The sequence below is a fragment of the Talpa occidentalis genome, unplaced genomic scaffold, assembly GCF_014898055.3.
Source record: "Talpa occidentalis isolate TD23 unplaced genomic scaffold, MPIMG_talOcc4v2.1 talOcc4.16, whole genome shotgun sequence".
Taxonomy (NCBI): Eukaryota; Metazoa; Chordata; class Mammalia; order Eulipotyphla; family Talpidae; genus Talpa; species Talpa occidentalis.
This window is the reverse complement of record NW_023601653.1, coordinates 17385105-17404773: the sequence shown is the minus strand read 5'-3', so window position 1 is coordinate 17404773 and position 19669 is coordinate 17385105. Positions and strand designations below refer to the sequence as shown.

Below are 19669 nucleotides of genomic sequence, written 5' to 3'. Positions count from 1 at the left end.
ATACTACTCGGTGTCTCCATTTTTCTTACCTGGAAGGTCAAGATAATACTTATCCCACAAGTCAGGATGGGAATTAAAAGAGTAAAGAAGCATAAGTATTTAGTGTTGTACCTTACACAAAGGTCTGTTATGAATCCAGAATTACTAAGATCCTAGTTGATTTTAGTGATTATGGACACAGCTGGAAGTAGCCTGGGTTCAAATCCCAACTCTGCTACTTAATAGCTGGGTGGCTTTTCTTACCATAAAATGGTAGCTTAACTTAAAAGGTTGCTGGGAGCATTTACTGGGACAAGCATGGCAATGAAAAGTATTTGCTACTATCTTTGTTACAGCAAAGGTTAGATGTGAAAGCTCCCCAGACTCACAGTCCAGATACAGAAGGGGCACATACTATGGCTGTTGGCGTCTCCCTTCACCAGTCAATTCTGATCAGATATCCATTTCTGTCACTGGGCCAAGATCTCACTAATGTGTGTCTATGAGCCCTCCACAACCAGCTTTCCTTAACACTTAATTTACATGATGCAATACACTTTGTGTTTTATTTTATTTTATTTATTTTTATTTATTTATACAAGAACTGGGGTAGAGGCAAGAGGTGTGGTTGGGGGCGGGGAGGGGGGGAGAGGAGTCATCAGGGATAGAAGTGAGGAAAAGAAGAGGCAGATTGACTGAAATACATTGCTGAGGGGGGCAGCGAGTGAGACAGGAGAGGTCTGCTGTGTCATGTGGGTTAGGTCCCTGGACAGGGATCGAACTTGTGCTGCAGTGGCTGTGGATAGCTTCACAGTGCTGAGATTTAACACCTTGGGCCACCAGGGAGGCCCTATGTAACATGCTTTTATTTATTTATTTATTTGTTTGTTTGTTTTTGAAGATTTATTTATTTATTTATACAAGCACTGGGTACAGTCAGAAGCGTGCGAGGATGAGAGAATTCACCAGAGCCAGAGTGGGGAACAGAACAGGCAGACCGATGAAATACATTGCTGAGGGGAGCAGCGGGTGGCAGGAGAGGTCTGCGCACCATGTGGGACCCTCGCCGGCAGCCGGGGATTGAACCAGCACTGCAGAGGCTGTGGGCAGCTTTGCAGCCCAGCGCCCAACCACTGCGCCACCAGGGGAGGCCCAACCTGCTTTGATTTAAACATAAGTCACTGCAGGTTCTAGTTTGAGGCAACATGGTATCATAATAGATACCATAATAGATACCATTTAACAGCAAAAAATTCTATTAATTTCCTGGCTTTGCCAGTTATGTATCCTTATGATGGCAACTCAATTTTTCTGCAACTTAATTAACTTCTTCAATATTAATATCATGTGACACCTACCTTGCAGATTGTTATGACCTTTCGAAGTTATGTATAAACTTCCCAATAAACTATAAGGCACTGGGTCTTTTTAAAAATATTATGTGCCAGTATAAAAATATTTGAAACATTCACTTAAAAAATGATCAGTAAAGAGGGGGCTTCCCTAGTGGCATGGGGTTAAGACGCAACCTATGAAGCTATCCACAGCCACCACAGCATGAGTTCGATCCCTGGCCAAGGAGCAACCCACATGGCGCAGCGGACCTCTCCTGTCTCACCCGCTGCTCCCCTCAGCAGTGTATTTCAGTCTGCCTGTTCTGCTCCCCGCTGTCTCTGGTGAATCCTCACCTCTGGCCTGTACACCCGTTCTTGTATGCATAAATAAATAAATCTTTTTAAAAAAAAAAGATCAGTAAAGTACTTTTCAGCATTATTATTCAAAGGAACATCTTTATCTTTGTGCTTCTAACATGCTATTATATTAGCTCTCAGCTATTCTCCCTGCATGGTAAAGCAAAAGTAAACTGAATGGTCTTGGGAAGAAAATAAGTGTGTGTGCGTGGGGAGAGGGGGGTGTGGTAGGGAGGAGAGAGTGAGGAAATCTAGTAATTAACCAAATATGAATATTTGGTGATAAATATTTGGTGAATATTTAACCAAATAGTGATGTCTGCCTTGGTACTTTTAGTAAACATTCATTCATATATATTTTTAACGATTACCTAGCAGAGAGGATGAAGGATCGTTCTACACTTTCAATCTTTAGTTCATTCTGATATGCTTCTTGGGTGGGTTTTCTGACCTGAAAGAAAGTAAAACAATTTGAGCAAATTCATCCTTTTGAAAATCTCATCTCTGAAGCATAGTTGAAAGTGCTCTATGACCCCAGTTAACATCCACAACCAACCTCTCTATCCAGCTTTATCTACCTCTAGTCTCCCTGATCTCCTCTGTGCTCCTGAGGAATTTAAATACCCAAATACAGGTCCAATTTTCCTACCTTTGCTTAAGTTCTCTAACTTAAGTGCCTTGCCACCTGTGACCATGGCCAGATGTGGCCCACCTATGACCATGGCCAGATGTGGCCCGCCTATGAAAGCTCTTGGTTCTTCCTCCAAAAAGACTTTCACAATTCTCTTTCCCAGCTGCCAGCAATCCCTCTACCATGTCCCATGAAAGTTACACATTCTTTATTTTACAAACTCTCCCAAACTTATTCCTTTATAGTGATACAGCTGTCTATTTTTTTAAAGATTTATTTATTTATTTATACAAGAACTGGGGTACAAGCCAGATGCGCGGGAGGGTGAGAGGATTCACCAGAGACAGAGTGGGGAACAGAACAGGCAGACTGACGAAATACACTGCTGAGGGGGAGCAGCGGGCGTGACAGGAGAGGTCTGCTGTGCCATGTGGGACCCTCGCCAGCCAGCCGGGATCGAACCGGCACTGCAGAGGCTGCGGACAGCTTCACAGCGCAGCGCTCAACTGCCTGCGCCACCAGGGGAGGCCCCACTACTGTCTATTTTATAGGTATTCATAGTATAGGTATTTATAGTATATTATAGGTATAGGTATTTATAGTATATAGTATATTTATAGTATGTTATCTTATAGGTATTTATAGTATATTATCTTTCATAGTATAGGTATATATAGTATATAGTATATTTATAGTATATTATCTTATAGGTATTTATAGTATATTATCTTTCAAACTAATTGCTAAGCTCCTAGGGGGATTGGGAAAGAGTAGGCACACAAAAAAATCATACTTTAATGCATCAGTGTATTTTTCAAGCCTACTAATATGCTTTGTTTATAGTAGTTCTCAATAAATATCCTATGAATAAATTATGAATCTGTGAGCAAATGACTACATGAATGAATAAACTATCACATCAACAGTAACATACGGGAGAGAGAAAAGTTAAGAATGTGAGAAAGATAATTATCATGGAGATTTTTCTCTAAATATAGTTGGGCTAAAAAAATCTTCTGACAGATGCACAGACCTTCATTCCAGCCAATGAGAGCATGTTGTTCAGTTTATACATCCCAGACTGCACCGGTGTTGTATATAATAGGGCATCATTAAACTGAAAGTAGAAACATTTCCCAATAAAGAAACAAAGATCAGCTACAGAGACATTGATGAGATACAAGAATAAAAGAAACATTACCTCTTTGTTAATAACTGTCTGAATAAAACATTTATGTTGTTTATATAAACTAGAACCACCTAGAATATTTTATTAGATTATTAAAACAGCAATTTCTAGAAAATGTGCTTCCTTTCACGTTCTGTAACAGAACTTAAGTTTTCTGAAATCTAAGTCTCACCCACAACACACCACAATCTGCCTGTTTGATTGAATTAATTCTTGCAATTAATTTTTCATCTAGAAGTGAAATAAATTAAACTCAAAAAGGAAATAATTTTCTGATTAAGTATCAGAGAAGGCTTTTTCCTATACTAGCAATGCAAATAGGCGATACAGCCAGTCAAAAATCCCACTAAAACTGCTATTTGAACGTGCTAAGCTTGTGTTATTAACAAATGTCTTCTTCTATTAAGCAATTACCCCTGCCTTGGGTACATCACAATCTTACATCACCACTTACCAGGAAAAACATTCCAGGCTGCATGACTTTCCGAGAAAGCTTCATCAGAGTTCCTTCTTTGATAAAAACCTGATTAACCCAAGCAAATGTCCATTTAGTCCTACTATCGTAACACAATTGCAATATGCATTTTCATATAATTTCCTTTCCCCAGAATATTTTTATGGGGGGCTGGGTGGTGGATTTGTGACCTTTTTTATAATCATGGTTTCTTTTTAAAGCCTGTAAGTCATTTCAGAATTGGACAAGCCAGAGAGTTTCATAAATCCAATACTGGCCCCAGGGGTGCAATGTGGTCTGAAATGTAATTAACCAAGCGTGTACTTGATCCTGAAGCACAGCCAACATCCTGACAACTGCGTTTTATAATTTTCCTGAAGTCATTTCATAGGCCACTATAGTGCTCTCTGAGGAGCACCGAAATACCAATTTTCTCCTTCCCTTCACAATTCCCTATTACATTAAAGATTTTAAATGAAACTGTCTTTAAAGCTGTGCGAGGTCAGCTAGTATGACACAATAAAATGATCCTATTTAATCAGATACTTTGTGGAATCCCTTGCCATTCTCCTAATTGAGCTGGACTTCTTGTCAGAGTAACTTAAATCATGAATGATTTGAATGGATAGAATCAACTTCTTTGATCTAAACTGGGTGAGTGAAGAATAACAATAACAAATAAGCCTATTTTCATAAATGAGATGAAAAATAGTTACAAATGGTGCTTAAACACATAGTATTAAATTTGCAAAAGACAGTCTAAAGCACTTACCCTTCCAGGCTGCACTATTTCATGGTGTCCATTTAAGCTATACTGGATTTGCATAAGCTTCTGGAAGTTGTCCTACAAAAAGAGATGTAGAGCACATGAAATCTCACATTCCCAGGTCCAACAGTACACCATCCACCAAAATCAAGACACTCACCCCTTGCTTCATGGTGTCATTGGCGTGGTTGGCCACCTCTATAACAACTGCAAGAGCATCTAAAACATACAGGAACAGAAGGAGCAGTTGGTCTATATCACTGAAGCAAAGGTTTGTAACATTTACAACACCTTATTCATAAAAAGCAATCTTTGGAGGATCCTGGTTAACTGTGAATATGTAGCTCTGAGGCTTGATGATATAGATGAAGAAGTTGGATGAGGTCAAACTCATAGAAAAAAAGGCAAAAACAGTACTTTCTGTAAAAGAAAGACTCTAAAGAGACTCTGTGTTTTAACAATATAAATATCAGGGTAGTTTTGTGCTAAGATTTAATACAAGGATAATGACTGATTTAACCTGGCAGCTAAGGCTTCCTGGGGTACAGTTGCCTTGGGAGAGATCCTGGGATAGGAAACCAGAACTATAACAAGCTACTATTTAAGAGTCAACACTTACCTGCCTTCACTTAGTCTGCTCCCAACAGGGAAGAAATGCCATGTGGAAGCATACTAGACCATAGGAAATTACAAGCATTCTTTTTTAAGTTGGGATATTTAGCCTCATCTATGTTTTACTCTTTTTATTTACCCCTTGCTTTTTTATTACCAAGGTGTTTTCTGAATGGCCCAGTCTGGATAAATCTGTTCTGATCCCCCCCAAAAAAAAACAATGCTCCCCGAGTGACATTTAGACACACCTAGGGTCAAATTTTGGTTGACACAATGACTAGAAAGGTCCACTGGCCTTCAGTGGGTATGAGTCAGAGATGCAGGGAAGCAGTGACAATAATCCTCAATGAAAAGACAATTAAAAGAAAAGAAAAAGAGATCAATTTCTGGAAAGGGATTTAGGTTTTTTGGACCAGCTACTATAACCTACCAAGAAATTCTCTTTCTGGTACCAACCCTGATGGTTTCTATATTCTTTTAACATGTATGATTGTCCCTAGTATTAAAGGAAAGTAGTATTTCATCACAGACTCCAACCAAAGATGAGAATTTGCTGCACCTGGTACTCTCCTCATGGCAGATATTCAAGAATTTACTCTGGACACAAGTCCTGCTTTCTGCCGGCTTGAGGTCCCAGTAGGCAAGGGGAATAGCTTTAGGATTTCAATGAATATATTGCACTGGTAAGGTGCTATTTGGTCACAGGGCTTCCAAGTTCTCCTAGTTCTATCCACTCTGCAATTCTACTTTCCCATGCCATCCCTTTAAAAGGCTCTGCTGACTGTTCCTTTAACCCTTCTGCCTCCCTTTTAAAGGTATATTTGTCTCATTTTTCCTCCCTCTTGGGCAATTTCATCAACTGCTCACCACCTTATGCTATGCCTCTGGCCAGACAATGCGCCTCACTGTTCACCATTTACTCGAATCCATGTCTTCGCAGAGTTGTGTAATTTCAATGAGCCTTTTAATCTCTTACATTATATTTGTTTTATCTGTAAACAGAGCTAACAACTCACTTTTCTTGAAGGGAAAACCTTGGGACAGATACTTCTTGAGATCCCATTTGCTAAGATCTGTCTACAATTTTTATCCTCAAGAGACAGACTCTGGCTAGCAATGCCTACTCTCTTTCTTGCCACTCTTAGCTCATCTCCAGTTCCTTTGCTCTGAACAAAACTCTGCCTCTTCAACCTCTACACTTTTCTCCCTTTTTGAAGTGACTTTGTATTGCTCAGTGTATCCTTACTTCAAAGCCATCTGCTTTAGAAAAGACTCTCTAGAAAATGAATTAAAAACCTTCTTAGTGTTGTAACCTGAAAATGTAAAGAATCGTAAGAACATGATCAAACTGATAAAATTCATGGGAGTGGCCATGGGCTTGCTTAATGTGTTTTTGCAGGAATACAATGTGTTTTTGCAGGAATATACAAGAATACACAAGACATTTGAAAGAAGTGGTTTGGATGTAAATATGGAAAGAAATACTAGTAGCCTGACTACAGAACTCTTTCTCTCTCTCTGGATTATCCCATGAACATCAATGACAGCTTTGCACTGTAATGGACTATAAACAAACAGTGTCAGAATAATGTGCTATTTTAGATGTTATCCTTGATTTGTATGGTTTGGTCACTTCAAGGATTCATGATTATAAAGCCTAAAATAAGCTTGCTAGTCAACTTGTTCAAGCCTTGCTTTAGAAAACACTGGACATCTAGAGAAGGTGAATTTACATGGGCACAGAGTGACCAAGCGTGGGGAAATGAAGCTTCCTAACCCCAGGACATATTGGATCCACTCTCTTAGGAGAATGGCACTCATGGTAGGCTGGCCATGTGCCTCCCATGTCCCTATAAACTCACCTGAATCCACCAACATATTGCCACTTTAGTACTATTTAAATCCACCCAAAATAGAATTTTAAAAAAGTTTCTAATGAAAGGGTTTTGTATATGGGTTTAGTTATTGGTTTACATTCATATTCAGGGTGCACAGAAACAAAATATAAAAACTTCTATAACATATGAGACCACAAAAGTCATTTACCTTGAGTGTCTCTATAATCTCCAGAATCTTCTAAGAGATTTTTCAAATAATCTGAAAAAGGGGAAAAATGATAGCATTTAGTATAATTAAAGAACTAAGGAAAAATATTTATCATTGAATACTTCAATAATTTTTGCTGGTTAATATACACACTGGTCGAATTTTGTGTTAACTTCTTAAAAATTTGAAATAAGCCCTGGTCAATTTGAAATCAGGACATTGGAAAAAGCATTAGCAATCATACTGGTCATTTCACTGATAAGGAATCAGGTTAATAAGTACAAATTCTTGCTCAAGTCACAAAACTGCTTTGTGGCAGACAGGATCAGAATCAGCTCTCCTGGTGCCCAGTCCAGCTGTCTTACTCCAAAACACACAAAATACCTTAATCTTAATATCAGATTTATATATAGTACACTATTTTAAGCATTAATAGACTGTAAGCCTAAGGGATGCTTAGACTTGTTGCTCTAAGTATTTAATAATGCTCAGAACATCAAGGAGTTTAAGACACGTGTCTAGTCCATTGGTTCTCAAATGGGGATGAATTTGTCCCTCAGGGGACATTTGGATATGTCTAGAGACAATTCTGATGGTCATGCTGGAGGAAAGGAGGCATCATTAGGGAAGAATCTAATGGTTCTAACCAGGGGTGCTGCTAAACATCCTATAATACACAGGAAAATCCTACAACATAGAATTATTTGACCCAAAATGTCAATAGGGCCAAGGTCTATATGAAGATACTCTATAAGAGAAGTGTGGTACTGTGGTTCTTATAATGTTGAAAAAAGGCAGGTTCAATTGATTATTATATTTAGTAAATCTTTAACACCGAGGAATGTCATAGGATTTCAAGGTAACACTTCCTTCTCTGTTGAGAAATGGCTTCCCATTACCTATCAAATTAACATAAATTCCTTTCCCTGGAAAGTAGACGCCACCCCATCTCCCCTGCCACACCTCCCCACTACACAATCTCCAGAGACTCTAGTGATTTTTCCCTCTTACTGCCTGACACAAGTCCTTTGTTCTTACCAACACTGATTCTACACAATTCCTGAACACATCCCATTTCTTCTCTGGCTCCTTCTAAACCTGTTCCTCTGTCTCTGTACATAAAAATTCATAAATCTCATATTCTTTAAGGATCATCTCAAATTGCTCCTTTCCTGTTGAACTTACCATTTGAAAGAAATACTATCCTGTTTTGAATAATACATTACACTGCAGTTACTCACTTTACATTTATCTCTCTTTTTTTTTCCCACTAAACTCAAAGTCTTTCATCTTTGTATCTCTCTTAGCCCTTGGCTTATCCCTGTGCACCCAATCAGGAACACTGAATACATACAAAGGACAAGAAATAATGAATAAAAATGTTATATTTTTGGCAAGATTGTGTCTTAGTTTAGATAAAAGACAATAAAAAACTGAAAAAATCCTAATGCCAGTGGGAGTTGAGAAAATAGGAGGAGGAAAGGCATATTAAGAGAAGAATTGGGCCTCCCCGGTGGCGCAGCGGTTGAGCGCTGGGTTGCAAAGCTGCCGGCGACCTCTGCGGCGCCGGTTCGATCCCTGGCTGCTCCCCGGCCACCGAAGGAGGGTCCCACATGGTGCGCAGACCCCTCCTGCTGCCCGCTGCTCCCCTCAGCAGTGTACTTCGGTCTTTCTGCCTGCTCTGCTCCCCGCTCTGGCTCTGGTGAATTCTCTCACCCTCCCGCGCTTCTGACTGTACCCAGTGCATGTATAAACAAAACGAACGAACAAACAAACAAATAAAAAAAAAAAAAAAAAAAAAAAAAACCTTGTGTAAAAAAAAAAAAAAAAAAAAGAGAAGAATTCATTTTTATTAAATTCACCCTCTATTTGCCAATATTATAGACAGATATAATCTCATCCCATGGATCTATGAAGTCATACTCACCGGGAAACTTGGATGCTAGTGCTAGCTTTCCAATCTTTTTTTTTTTTTAAATATCTTAAGCAGGTTTTTTTTTTTTTTTTTTTTTTTAGATTTATTTATTTATACAAGCGCTGGGTATATAGTCAGAAGCGCGGGAGGGTGAGAGAGTTCACCAGAGAGAGAGAGAGTGGGGAGCAGAACAGGCAGAAGGACCAAAGTACACTGTTGAGGGGAGCAGCAGGTGCAGCAGGACTCCGGGCCATGTGGGACCCTCACCAGCGGCAGGGGATAGAACCAGCATTACAGATGCTGCTGGCAGCCTCGCAGCCCAGCGCTCAACCGCTGCACCACCAGCGGAGGCCCGATACTGCCTTTTTTCAAAACTAATTGAAAGCTTGTGGCAAAAAGATTATGATTTGCTAAAGACTAAGATGATCTCATCACTTTTCAGCAACAAAGTATTTTTAAATTATGTGCATTTATTTTAGACAAAATGCTTTTATATGCTTTACAAAGTATAGTATAGTATAAACATAACTTTCTATGCACTGTGAAACCAGCAGTCTGGAATTGAATCCACAGTATCTCCAAGGTTAGCCTGCAATTTTTTTTTTTTTTAAGATTTATTTATATATGCATACAAGAGCTGGGGTACAGGCCAGAGATGTGCAGGGTGAGAGGATTCACCAGAGACAGAGTGGGGAACAAAACAGGCAGACTGCCTGAAGTACACTGCTGAGGGGAGCAGCGGGCGAGTCAGGGGAGGTCTATTGCACATGTGGGTAGCTCCCTGGCTGGCGGGGATCGAACTCATGCTGTAGAGGCTGTGGATATCTTCATAGGTTGTGTCTTAACCCCTTGTGCCACCAGGGAGGCCCAGCCTGCAATTTTTAATTCCCAAGTTGGAGAACATGCTTCTCACCAAATAGATAATAAACTACAAAAATTGGGCCTCCCTGGTGGTGCAAAGGGTTAAGACCCAGCACTATCAAGCTATCCACAGCCACTGCAGCACGTGTTCAATCCCCGGCCAGGGAGGTGACCCACATAGTACACCTCTCCTGTCTCACCTGCTGCTCCCCTCAGCAGTGTATTTCAGTCTATCCACCTGTTTTGCTCCCCACTCCCTCTGGTGAATCCTCTCATCCCCTGCATCTCTGGCCTGCACCCCAGTTCTTGTATGCATAAATAAATACATCTTTTAAAAACTACATAAATTAATAAAATATATTAGTTACATATTACATTTAGCCTCATCTAGAGATAAAAAATTAATCTCACTGACCCTACCCAGAATGCAGTCTCTCTCTATATATATATACACATACACACACATATATGTTATATAATATATTATTACATTATATATTATATATATTATATTATATATAATATATATTATATCTATTATATAGATATAATATATAATGTTTGATGAGTCCAAATAATTTAACTTTTCTTTGAGAGTGATAAGGTTCGGTAGAAAAACATACTATATGTTCTCAATGCCTAGGATAACCTTACTAATCAAAAGTGATGTTCATAAAAGCCCCTAGTTACTAAGAGTGTGGAAAGGAAAGCAGGTTAACCTAAGCATCAGATTCATGGCAATTTGCTATTTTGTCCTCAATTCTTGGCCTTTAAAATAGATGTCTACAAAAGCAAACCAAGATAGTCCTCTAAACCAACAGAGATCATTAGAAAATGCCTGTAGGAAGTTCTGACCTCACAATCACCATGCTAATCCTGATAAGCTTCTGAGTTAACTTTTCTTGGCTTGTACTCAAGTTCAGCTGCTCTGACTATCTGAATTTTGAGGAAGGGGGGGCTGGAGATGGGGTTGGGGAGAGAAGTATACAAATTGGTTGGACAGAAAACCTACCATTAAGATGTTACAAAATAGGGCCTCCCCAGTGGCGCAGTGGTTGAACGCTGGGTTGCGAAGCTGTCCGCGGCCTCTGCGCCACCGGTTCGATCCCTGGCTGCTCCCGGCCACCAGAGGAGGGTCCCACATGGCGCAGACCTCTCCTGCCGCCCGCTGCTCCCCTCAGCAGTGTACTTCCGTCCTTCTGCCTGCTCTGTTCCCTGCTCTGTCTGGTGAATTCTCTCACCCTCCCGTGCTTCTGACTGTACCCAGTGCATGTATAAACAAACCATCAAACAAACAAATAAATAAATAAATAAAACATGCCTCTATTAAAAAAAAAAGTTACAAAATAATGCTATTAATCAAGGGGGCAATGATTTATTCTCCATACCAATTATAAAAAATATCTTGACTTCAACATTCCAAAACTGAATTTTTTAAATGCAATTTTGCAATATTTCAATGCGTCCATCCATCCTCCCATGTTCTCAGGACATCTGTTGCAGTACATTCTTTGAGAACTTTCACTTTTTCAAAGAAAACAAGATCACCATGTCTTCAGTTATGACTCACCCAGTTCCTTAACTACAGAAGATTACAGGTGACTGATCAGACTATGAGTCAGATGGGAGGAACACTAACATCAACAGATACCCCAGTGACTGTTATGACGCAGGTGAAACCCAGGAAAAGACACCAGACAGACACACCTGTGTTGGTCACAGGAAATTGTTCGCAATGTACTATTTAATATCCTGCAGAAGTTTTCAGTACAATAAGAGAAGTCATTTCAACCTGCCATGTTAGACTTATAGTATTCTGTGACTTCCCTGCTTTTGCAAAACCAAAATGTCTGAAATGCTGCTGAAGGTATTGATCCAAATTTTTTTAAAACCCAAACAAAAAGACCCACAATGGTCAGTACAGCTTACGTGGGCACCATAAAGTGCACTTTCTGGCCACCAGGTGGCATCATTGGTTAAGAGACTTTAATTAACCCCATCATGACCATTATCCAAAAAGCAGCAAAAAATTAACAGAAACACAGTTTATGTAGCCTTTAGGGATATACAAGGTAACTTTTTTCTCATATATAAGACTTAAAGTAAAAGTCTGAAGAACCAACAAATATGTATCTTGATAGAGGTCTAAGTTTTCTGTTACCCTTTGATTACGTAAATAACAAATAATCAACTTATAGTAGAAACTATTCAGAAGTGCACCTGACCTTTCCTAAAATGAGTCATCTGTGGGAATCTGAGACCATGTGCACTTAATAACACCCAGTCAGATTCCTGGACCGTGTGCTGAAAAGCAGTTAATGACAGAGTACAAAGGAAAAGATAATATAAGACAGTATCATTCCAAAGTCAAGTGTTCCAAGCCTGAGGACATGCTTGTTTTGTATTTTCCAGGTTTCTTCCTTCTTCTCTAAAATAAATAATGAGACCACCAATACATTTAGAATTATCTAATGCAGAGAAAAGTAAGATTAGCCAAAAACCTGTTATCCAAAGTTTCAAATTTTGAAAGTAGCAACCTAAAATTATCCTGACTTAATAAACAAAGAACAGGTTATTTTAAATACCAAAAATAAAGATCATGTGTCAAATTAAAAGATGTATCATCAGTTATAAGGCAGCCTGGTGAAGAGGTCAAGAGTCCTACTGAAAGGGAGAAGATTAATTCTTACTCTCCTCATCCAGCCATGTCTATCAGAGGACATGCAGCATTTCTACATGTCAGTGTCCTCATACATACAATAAGAGGGCTGGAACATGTTGAAATGATGATTTCAATGCAATGATTCTCCTTATAAATATTACATTTTTTAATTCTAAAATGCTCTATAGACAATATGGAAGATTAAATAATAGAAAGCAAACCATGAATTCTCTTAAAATATTAAGATTACTTTCTGTTGGGGCATAACCGGTGTTGCAAGGGCTTAAGTCTCAGTGCTATGAAGCTATCTGTAGCCACTGCAGCACAAGTTCCATCCTGGCCAGGGAGCTAACTGACATGGCACAGTAGACCTCTCCTTCCTCTCCCGCTGCTCCCCTCAGCAGTATACTTCAGTCAATCCGTCTGTTCTGTTCCTCACTCTGCCTCTGGTCAATCTTCTTACCCTGCACACCTCTGGCCTATACCCCAGTTCTTGAATGCATAAATAAATCTTTTTTTAAAAAAGTAAACATGCGCTATTTTGACTTGGCTGAGACTTCTTTTCTTTATGGCTACATTTTCCAATCATTAAGGCTGTCAGTTTATCAAATGAGAATCTCTAAGGTACAGAAACAGTGTTGGTATAGTCATGCCCCACTTAAAAGCTAAGTGAAGACTGAAGCAACATAAACACCAAAGCAAATTCAAGTTCTTTAGCTGGAAAAATATCTGATATAAGAAACTCTTAGCAACAAAGTCAGCTTTCTAGATATTTAGTTAGGCAAGTCTTAGCAACAGAGGCATCTGGCTACTTGCAGAGAATCTGGGTCAAATCTATACTTAGAATTGGAAAAGGGATGGCATTGTAGTAATGTCTATGGGTAGAATTGGGTGTGATCTGCAACCTTGGATGAGCAAAACAAATGAACAAACTGTATTTTTACTAACTTCTAAGCAACTTCCTTCCATTATAAATGTAGGCACCAAACTACAGTCTCATTAATGAGACCAGTGACTTTATCACCACAGGAATCATGTATTTTTTAATATCACAGTGTGGTTACTGAAAACATCTCAAATTATTGTTTAATTCTCATCACCACTTCAAAAAAAAAAGGGATTTACTAGATCTGCAAGATCTTCTTATTAAATGTATTTCTAAAGAAGTACATAGAATACTAAGTCACTCTTTAAAAATATTTTAGTAACTATTTCAGTCCCAGTGGTTTCCTTTTAATCACCTATATTTTATTCCAAAGCCCAAAAAAAAAAAAAAATTCTAAGAAGGAGCCATAAGCACAAAAAAGGTTAAGATCTTCTTTTCTATTAAAAAAAGTTAGATTAAATTAAAAAGCTTCAAGCTAGGGTCTCCCCAGTGGCGCAGCGGTTGAGCGCTGGGTTGCGAAGCTGCCCACAGCCTCTGCAGTGCCGGTTTGATCCCCGGCTGCTCCCCAGCCACTGGAGGAGGGTCCTGCATGGTGCGCAGACCTCTCCTGCCGCCCACTGCTCCCCTCAGCAGTGTACTTTGGTCCTTCTGCCTGCTCTGCTCCCCGGCTCTGGTGAATTCTCTCACCCTCCCGTGCTTCTGACTGTACCCAGTGCTTGTATAAATAAATAAATAAATCTTTAAAAAAAAAAAAAGCTTCAAGCTAATAGGACAGGTAAAATGTGCAGATCCCTCTTATATCCTAAAGTCTTATTAGAATATTGATATGTTTCATGGATAATAATTTATTCAATACTATCTCCCAAAATATGATGTTCATATCTATAATTAAAAACAAATTGCAACAGAAAAAGAGCTGAGTTAATTACAATAAGATAATATAAGAATATTATCATCTTCCCGTGGAAGACGCCTTGTACCAGGGACTTTGGTTCCTCAGAAACTAAAACTTGGCTACTATCCAAGGACAGCCCCATCCTTCATCAAGTTCTGCCCTAGACAAAGTGTCAGAGTGACTTTTGATGCAGACAATAAGCTCTGGATTCTGAAACAAATACTTACGAGCCAAGTTTCATTTTTCATCAAGGTTTATAAGAGTCATGCATTAATTCTATTTTGATCTTATGCTGAATCTGCTTATTAACTTATTCATAGCTCAAATTTATAGCTTCACGGTCTCCCTGGTGGCCTAGGGGTTAATTCTCAGTGCTATCACCACTATGGCCTAAATTCATTCTCTTCTCCCCTGGGCGCCCTCCCCTCCCCTGCCCCAGCCACAGGGAGCTAACCCACACATGGTGCAGCAGACCTCTCCTGTCTCACCTGCTGCTCCCCTCAGCAATGTATTTCAGTCAATCTGCCTGTTCTGCTACTCTATGTCTCTGGTGAATCCTCTCACCACCCCCCCCCCCAACACATACACCTCTGTTTTACACCCCTATTCTTCTAAGTAAAAATAAATAAAATTTTTTAAAAAATTATGGCTTCAAAACACCATAGCAGATGTTTTTAATACCCATAGTCCATTTTTACCCAGCATGGGAAATCCTGGATTCCTAAAACCTAGAGGGAGTTAATACTATTGCAGACCAAAGGCAAAGACTACAGGAAAAAATAATGTAATATGTTGTTAAAGTAACTTTTAATGTACCATAAATATTTTGAACAAGATCAAAGAGAATACCTGATACAAATTTAATCAAAGTTCAAAGGACCGATTTTCCCCCTCTAAATATAAAAGTGGAAAAGATACTTCAGATGGATTTTTAAATTATATTTTTCATTATATTTTTCTCCACCATGATCCTCACTGAATCAACTTGGTTCAACATTAGTAACTTTCCATAAATAAAAGATTTTTTATTGAAAAAAACTAAACATATAAACACAGATAGAAACAAAAATTGTCAAAGGAAACAAGCTAGCCATCCCTGAATGGTATATAACATATAGACTGACACTTTATATTACTTACATCTATTATTATATGCAAAAAAGATTAGTCAAAGAAAAAAAGGAACTCTTACAAATACAATAAATCTTCAGAATATACTCTCAAAATGAATGAATATTTGTTGTGACTACAACTTGCATTAAATTCAGCCTCTGTCTTTAAAGGGTTTACAGTCTAGTTGAGAAGATCTGACAGAGACTGGTAGAATAATTAAACAACTAAAAAGATTTAAGTCAGAAAACAAATGGTAAGATCAACACAATTCTTAGGAATTAAGAGGAAGCGATTACTGGGAGGCTGAGTGGATGCTCATGGCCCCAAAGAGGATATATGTGAGCTCCATCAGGACAGGGACCACCAAGGCACTATCTGCCAGCATGTATAGGTGTCCAGCTCAGGATCAGGCCATACAAAACTTCCTTGAGTAAGCTGGTGAATGATTAATGGAGGAGATTCTGCCTTGAAGGCCAGGTATCAGGAGACACTAAGAAACCTATTGCAGCTAGAGCAAAGGAACATAAGGTTTCGGCGAGTCTGAGTTATATATTGTAGTCTTTATACTGTAGATAAATTGGTTATTTTCTAAAAATTAAGACATAATTTTTAGAGCAATTTTAGATAGTAGCAAAATTGAGAGGAAGGTACACAGATTTTCCACATGTTCCCTGCCTCCTTAGAAGCATAGTCTCCTCCATCATTAACATCTCTCACCAGAATAACACATCCCGCAGAACAGACAAACCCAAACTGATACATCATTGTCACCTGGTTTCTGGCACAGAGCACCTAAAATCCTTGTCATTTTCTAAATAGGAGCAGTAGGGGTGGCTTTTGTTCTCAAATATTGTCTTTGACCTTAGTATGTACACAGTCCCTAAATCACTTGGAATTTCCAGGGTGATAGAGGTGTCTTTTGATCTAATGAGGTGACTCTGGGTGGGTTCCTGAATAGCTCCTGAATAGCACCAGGAAAACCCAGTCATGGTTAGAAGTTTAGAATTTTCAACTCCAGTGTCCACCCTTTAGGAAGGGGAAAGGAGCTAGCAGTTGAGTTAAGTGATTGATCCTACTTACCTATGAAGCTGCCTTGAAAATTCCATGAGTGTGAGGTCTGGAGAATGTCTGGTTGCTAAACACATGGAGATTCTGGGAGAGCCGTGTGCTTGGAGCCAGCACAGACATCCTGCACCCCTTCCCATGTGCCCTAGCCAACACACCACTTCCATCTGGATGGTCCTCTATGTCACTTATTATAGATACCCTTTTACCATACAGTAAGTAAGTAAACTAATTTCCTGAGTTCTTCAGGTGGCTCTAGCAAATGAATTGAATGAAAGAAAGGGGTTGTGGAACTTTGATTTATTGGTGATTTGTCAGGATAGGTGCCAAACTGAAATTCACAATTGGCAAATGACAGTGGCGGGCAGTGGGCCAGTTTTGCAGGATTGAACTCTGTGGGATGTGGCACTATCTCCAGGTGGATAGTATCAGGTTTGGACTGAATTACAGGACACCTTATATGTTGTATATAATTGCTGATGTTGCAGAGAGCCTGGCGTTGGGAGCGGAGCCCACATATCTGGTATCAGAAGTGTTGTAAATGTTATGGTAATGTGAGAATAGAGAGGACACACAGGAGAAGTGTATTTAGCTGTGTGTTTTTCCTTTAGGGTGTTCTTGGAAGAGAAATCAAGCAATGATGGGCCACCTACACAAGGGAGCAGTAAGACAAAGCATGGAGCAGGAAGATATTCCACAATTTGGCCAGAGTTTAGAAAGGCCTGGAGTACAAGGGAAATGGAAAGAACAGGTAGCAGAGGAAAATGGGTCAACAGATCCTATGAGGAGGAAAGGGAAGTATTTCAGAGTCCTTTCCATAACTTTGTGCTTGGGTGACAAGAGTGTTTTTACTCTTAAAGGTAATTTATTGATCCATTTATCTATCGGACATTATAAGCATCACGACGTATGGATTCTTAACCTCATAAAAAGGAGCAATGCTCCCTTTGCTTAAGCCTTTCAGTTTACTGAGCTCTGTTTTGTGCCCGAATCAATGGCAGACATTGAGTTAGAATAATAAAAACTGTCTCTACCTGGAAGAGATGAGGAGGAAGGAACTATGAAGTGGTAAAAAGTTAATGTTGTTCCTATAGCAGTGTTTCTGTTTTCTCTTACTGTTTCCTCACTGCAGCCTTAAGATTTCCATTTCTCCTAACTCCAAATAGGTTCTGGGTCCCTTATAGATTTATTTATTTATTTTTAAAGACTTATTTATTTATTTAGACAAGCACTAGGTACAGTCAGAAGCGTGGGAGGGTGAGAGAATTCACCAGAGCCAGAACGGGGAGCAGAACAGGCAGAAGGACAAAGTACACTGCTGAGGGGAGCAGCGGGCATGGCAGGAGAGGTCTGTATGCCATGTGGGACCCTCGCCCGTGGCTGGGGATCGAACCGGCATTGCGGAGGCTACGGGCAGCTTTGCAGCCCAGCACTCAACTGCTGCGCCACCAGGGAGGCCCCCCTTATGGATTTAAACATCTAGCTAGATCTATTGATGGTGACTAGTTAAAACAAAGGGAAAATCTGTAAGTTTTCCTCCTTAAGTATATTACTCACTTTGTTTAATAATTTTAATGTCATGATTCTAATTGTAAAATCATAAACATTTCATTATTTTATAAGATACTTTCTTTGAGCAGAATTTAAGAAAATACTACCAAAAATTTAACTTAAATTTTTTTTACTACAATGAAGGAAGAGATAGACTAAGCAGTAAACCCATTAGAAATCCTAATTCTGACCTGAATAATACACTGCCAGTCAGGAAGATGGTTGTTTGAATAGTAGGGGCAGGACTGCTGTATCTGGGAATTTCTACTCACCTTTCTTTAAAGGAATTCCAAAATAAACTATAAACTATGCTATCTTATCTTTATTTCATCTCTGCATTTCTCAATCTTCTCCTCCAAGAAACCTCCTCCTAGGCGTGTGCAGATCTACTTATACTGAGTCAGACAAGAATCCATCCCCCTCTCTGTCTGAAATACATTAATAAATCAAAGTTGTTAAGAGTTGCTTCATAGAGTCGCTCTGCTCCTGTATTTTCTGTGCATTAGGAATTACCCCAAATTTTAAAATGAAAATAAAAGTATTTATCTCACAAGGTTATGGAGAGGATTAAACTATTGAGCTTCTCTAGTCCAAAGATTGGGACCCAGCTAATCAACATAAGTTTGAAAAAATGCAATTTAAGACAAAGTCTAACTTCAAAAAATCTAAGTGCATGGACAGGAGTAACTTGATAGCAATAACAGAAATACCTTGCAAAGTAGGGAGTAATCTAAATGTCACAAAAATGTTTACTGAGAAATAAGGCTTTAAAATAAAAATATAAAACCTCTTGGTATCAACCCCCATTTGTCCTTAGCATATAACCATGTGTGCTTCAACTAATACGATCATGTAGCCTCAGGCAAGACATTTCATCTCTCTGGGTGTGTCCTCTACTTTAGGGAAGACTTCATCTCTAAAATTCTCTTTCAATGTTGTCTTTAGGCTAAAGATATTTTGGCTGAGGGAGTATTTTAAGCCTCACTAAAAGACAACCATAAATATTTCCTGAACAGGCTTCAAGGTACCCAAAACTGACCAGAAATTTTAGGCACACATGGGGTTTGTAAAAAAATTAAGGAATCAATATTGAAATTGCATAAGTACTAGCGTATTCAGATGGCATCAAATAAATATTACTTGGTAACTGAGTCACATGCCACTGATAATAAGTGTTCAAGAATTAGAGTGTTCTAGGGAAATGGAGGACTTCTGGTCAGGTTTGAAGGGAAGAAAAAATTTAAATCAATGGAAGAAATGCCAAAGGATGAAGAATATAAATTACTGTTTACTATGTGGATGGTCTTGTATATCACTTAACGATGGTGAAGATTTTCCAATTCAGAAAAGGGG

The 19669-nt window shown here is 39.0% G+C and overlaps 1 protein-coding gene across 1 annotated transcript in view; it reads right to left on the bottom strand.

Moving 5' to 3' along the window:
* Positions 1 to 19669, bottom strand: part of FGD6 (FYVE, RhoGEF and PH domain containing 6) — a 102819-nt gene that overhangs the window by 19271 nt on the left and 63879 nt on the right. The window contains exons 9-14 of the mRNA XM_037513856.2: positions 7369 to 7419; positions 4871 to 4929; positions 4717 to 4788; positions 3945 to 4013; positions 3335 to 3418; positions 2042 to 2121 (exon numbers count right to left, since the gene is read on the bottom strand). Of these exons, the coding sequence (XP_037369753.1) occupies positions 2042 to 2121; positions 3335 to 3418; positions 3945 to 4013; positions 4717 to 4788; positions 4871 to 4929; positions 7369 to 7419 (415 nt within the window). The remainder of the gene's footprint in view (positions 1 to 2041; positions 2122 to 3334; positions 3419 to 3944; positions 4014 to 4716; positions 4789 to 4870; positions 4930 to 7368; positions 7420 to 19669) is intronic.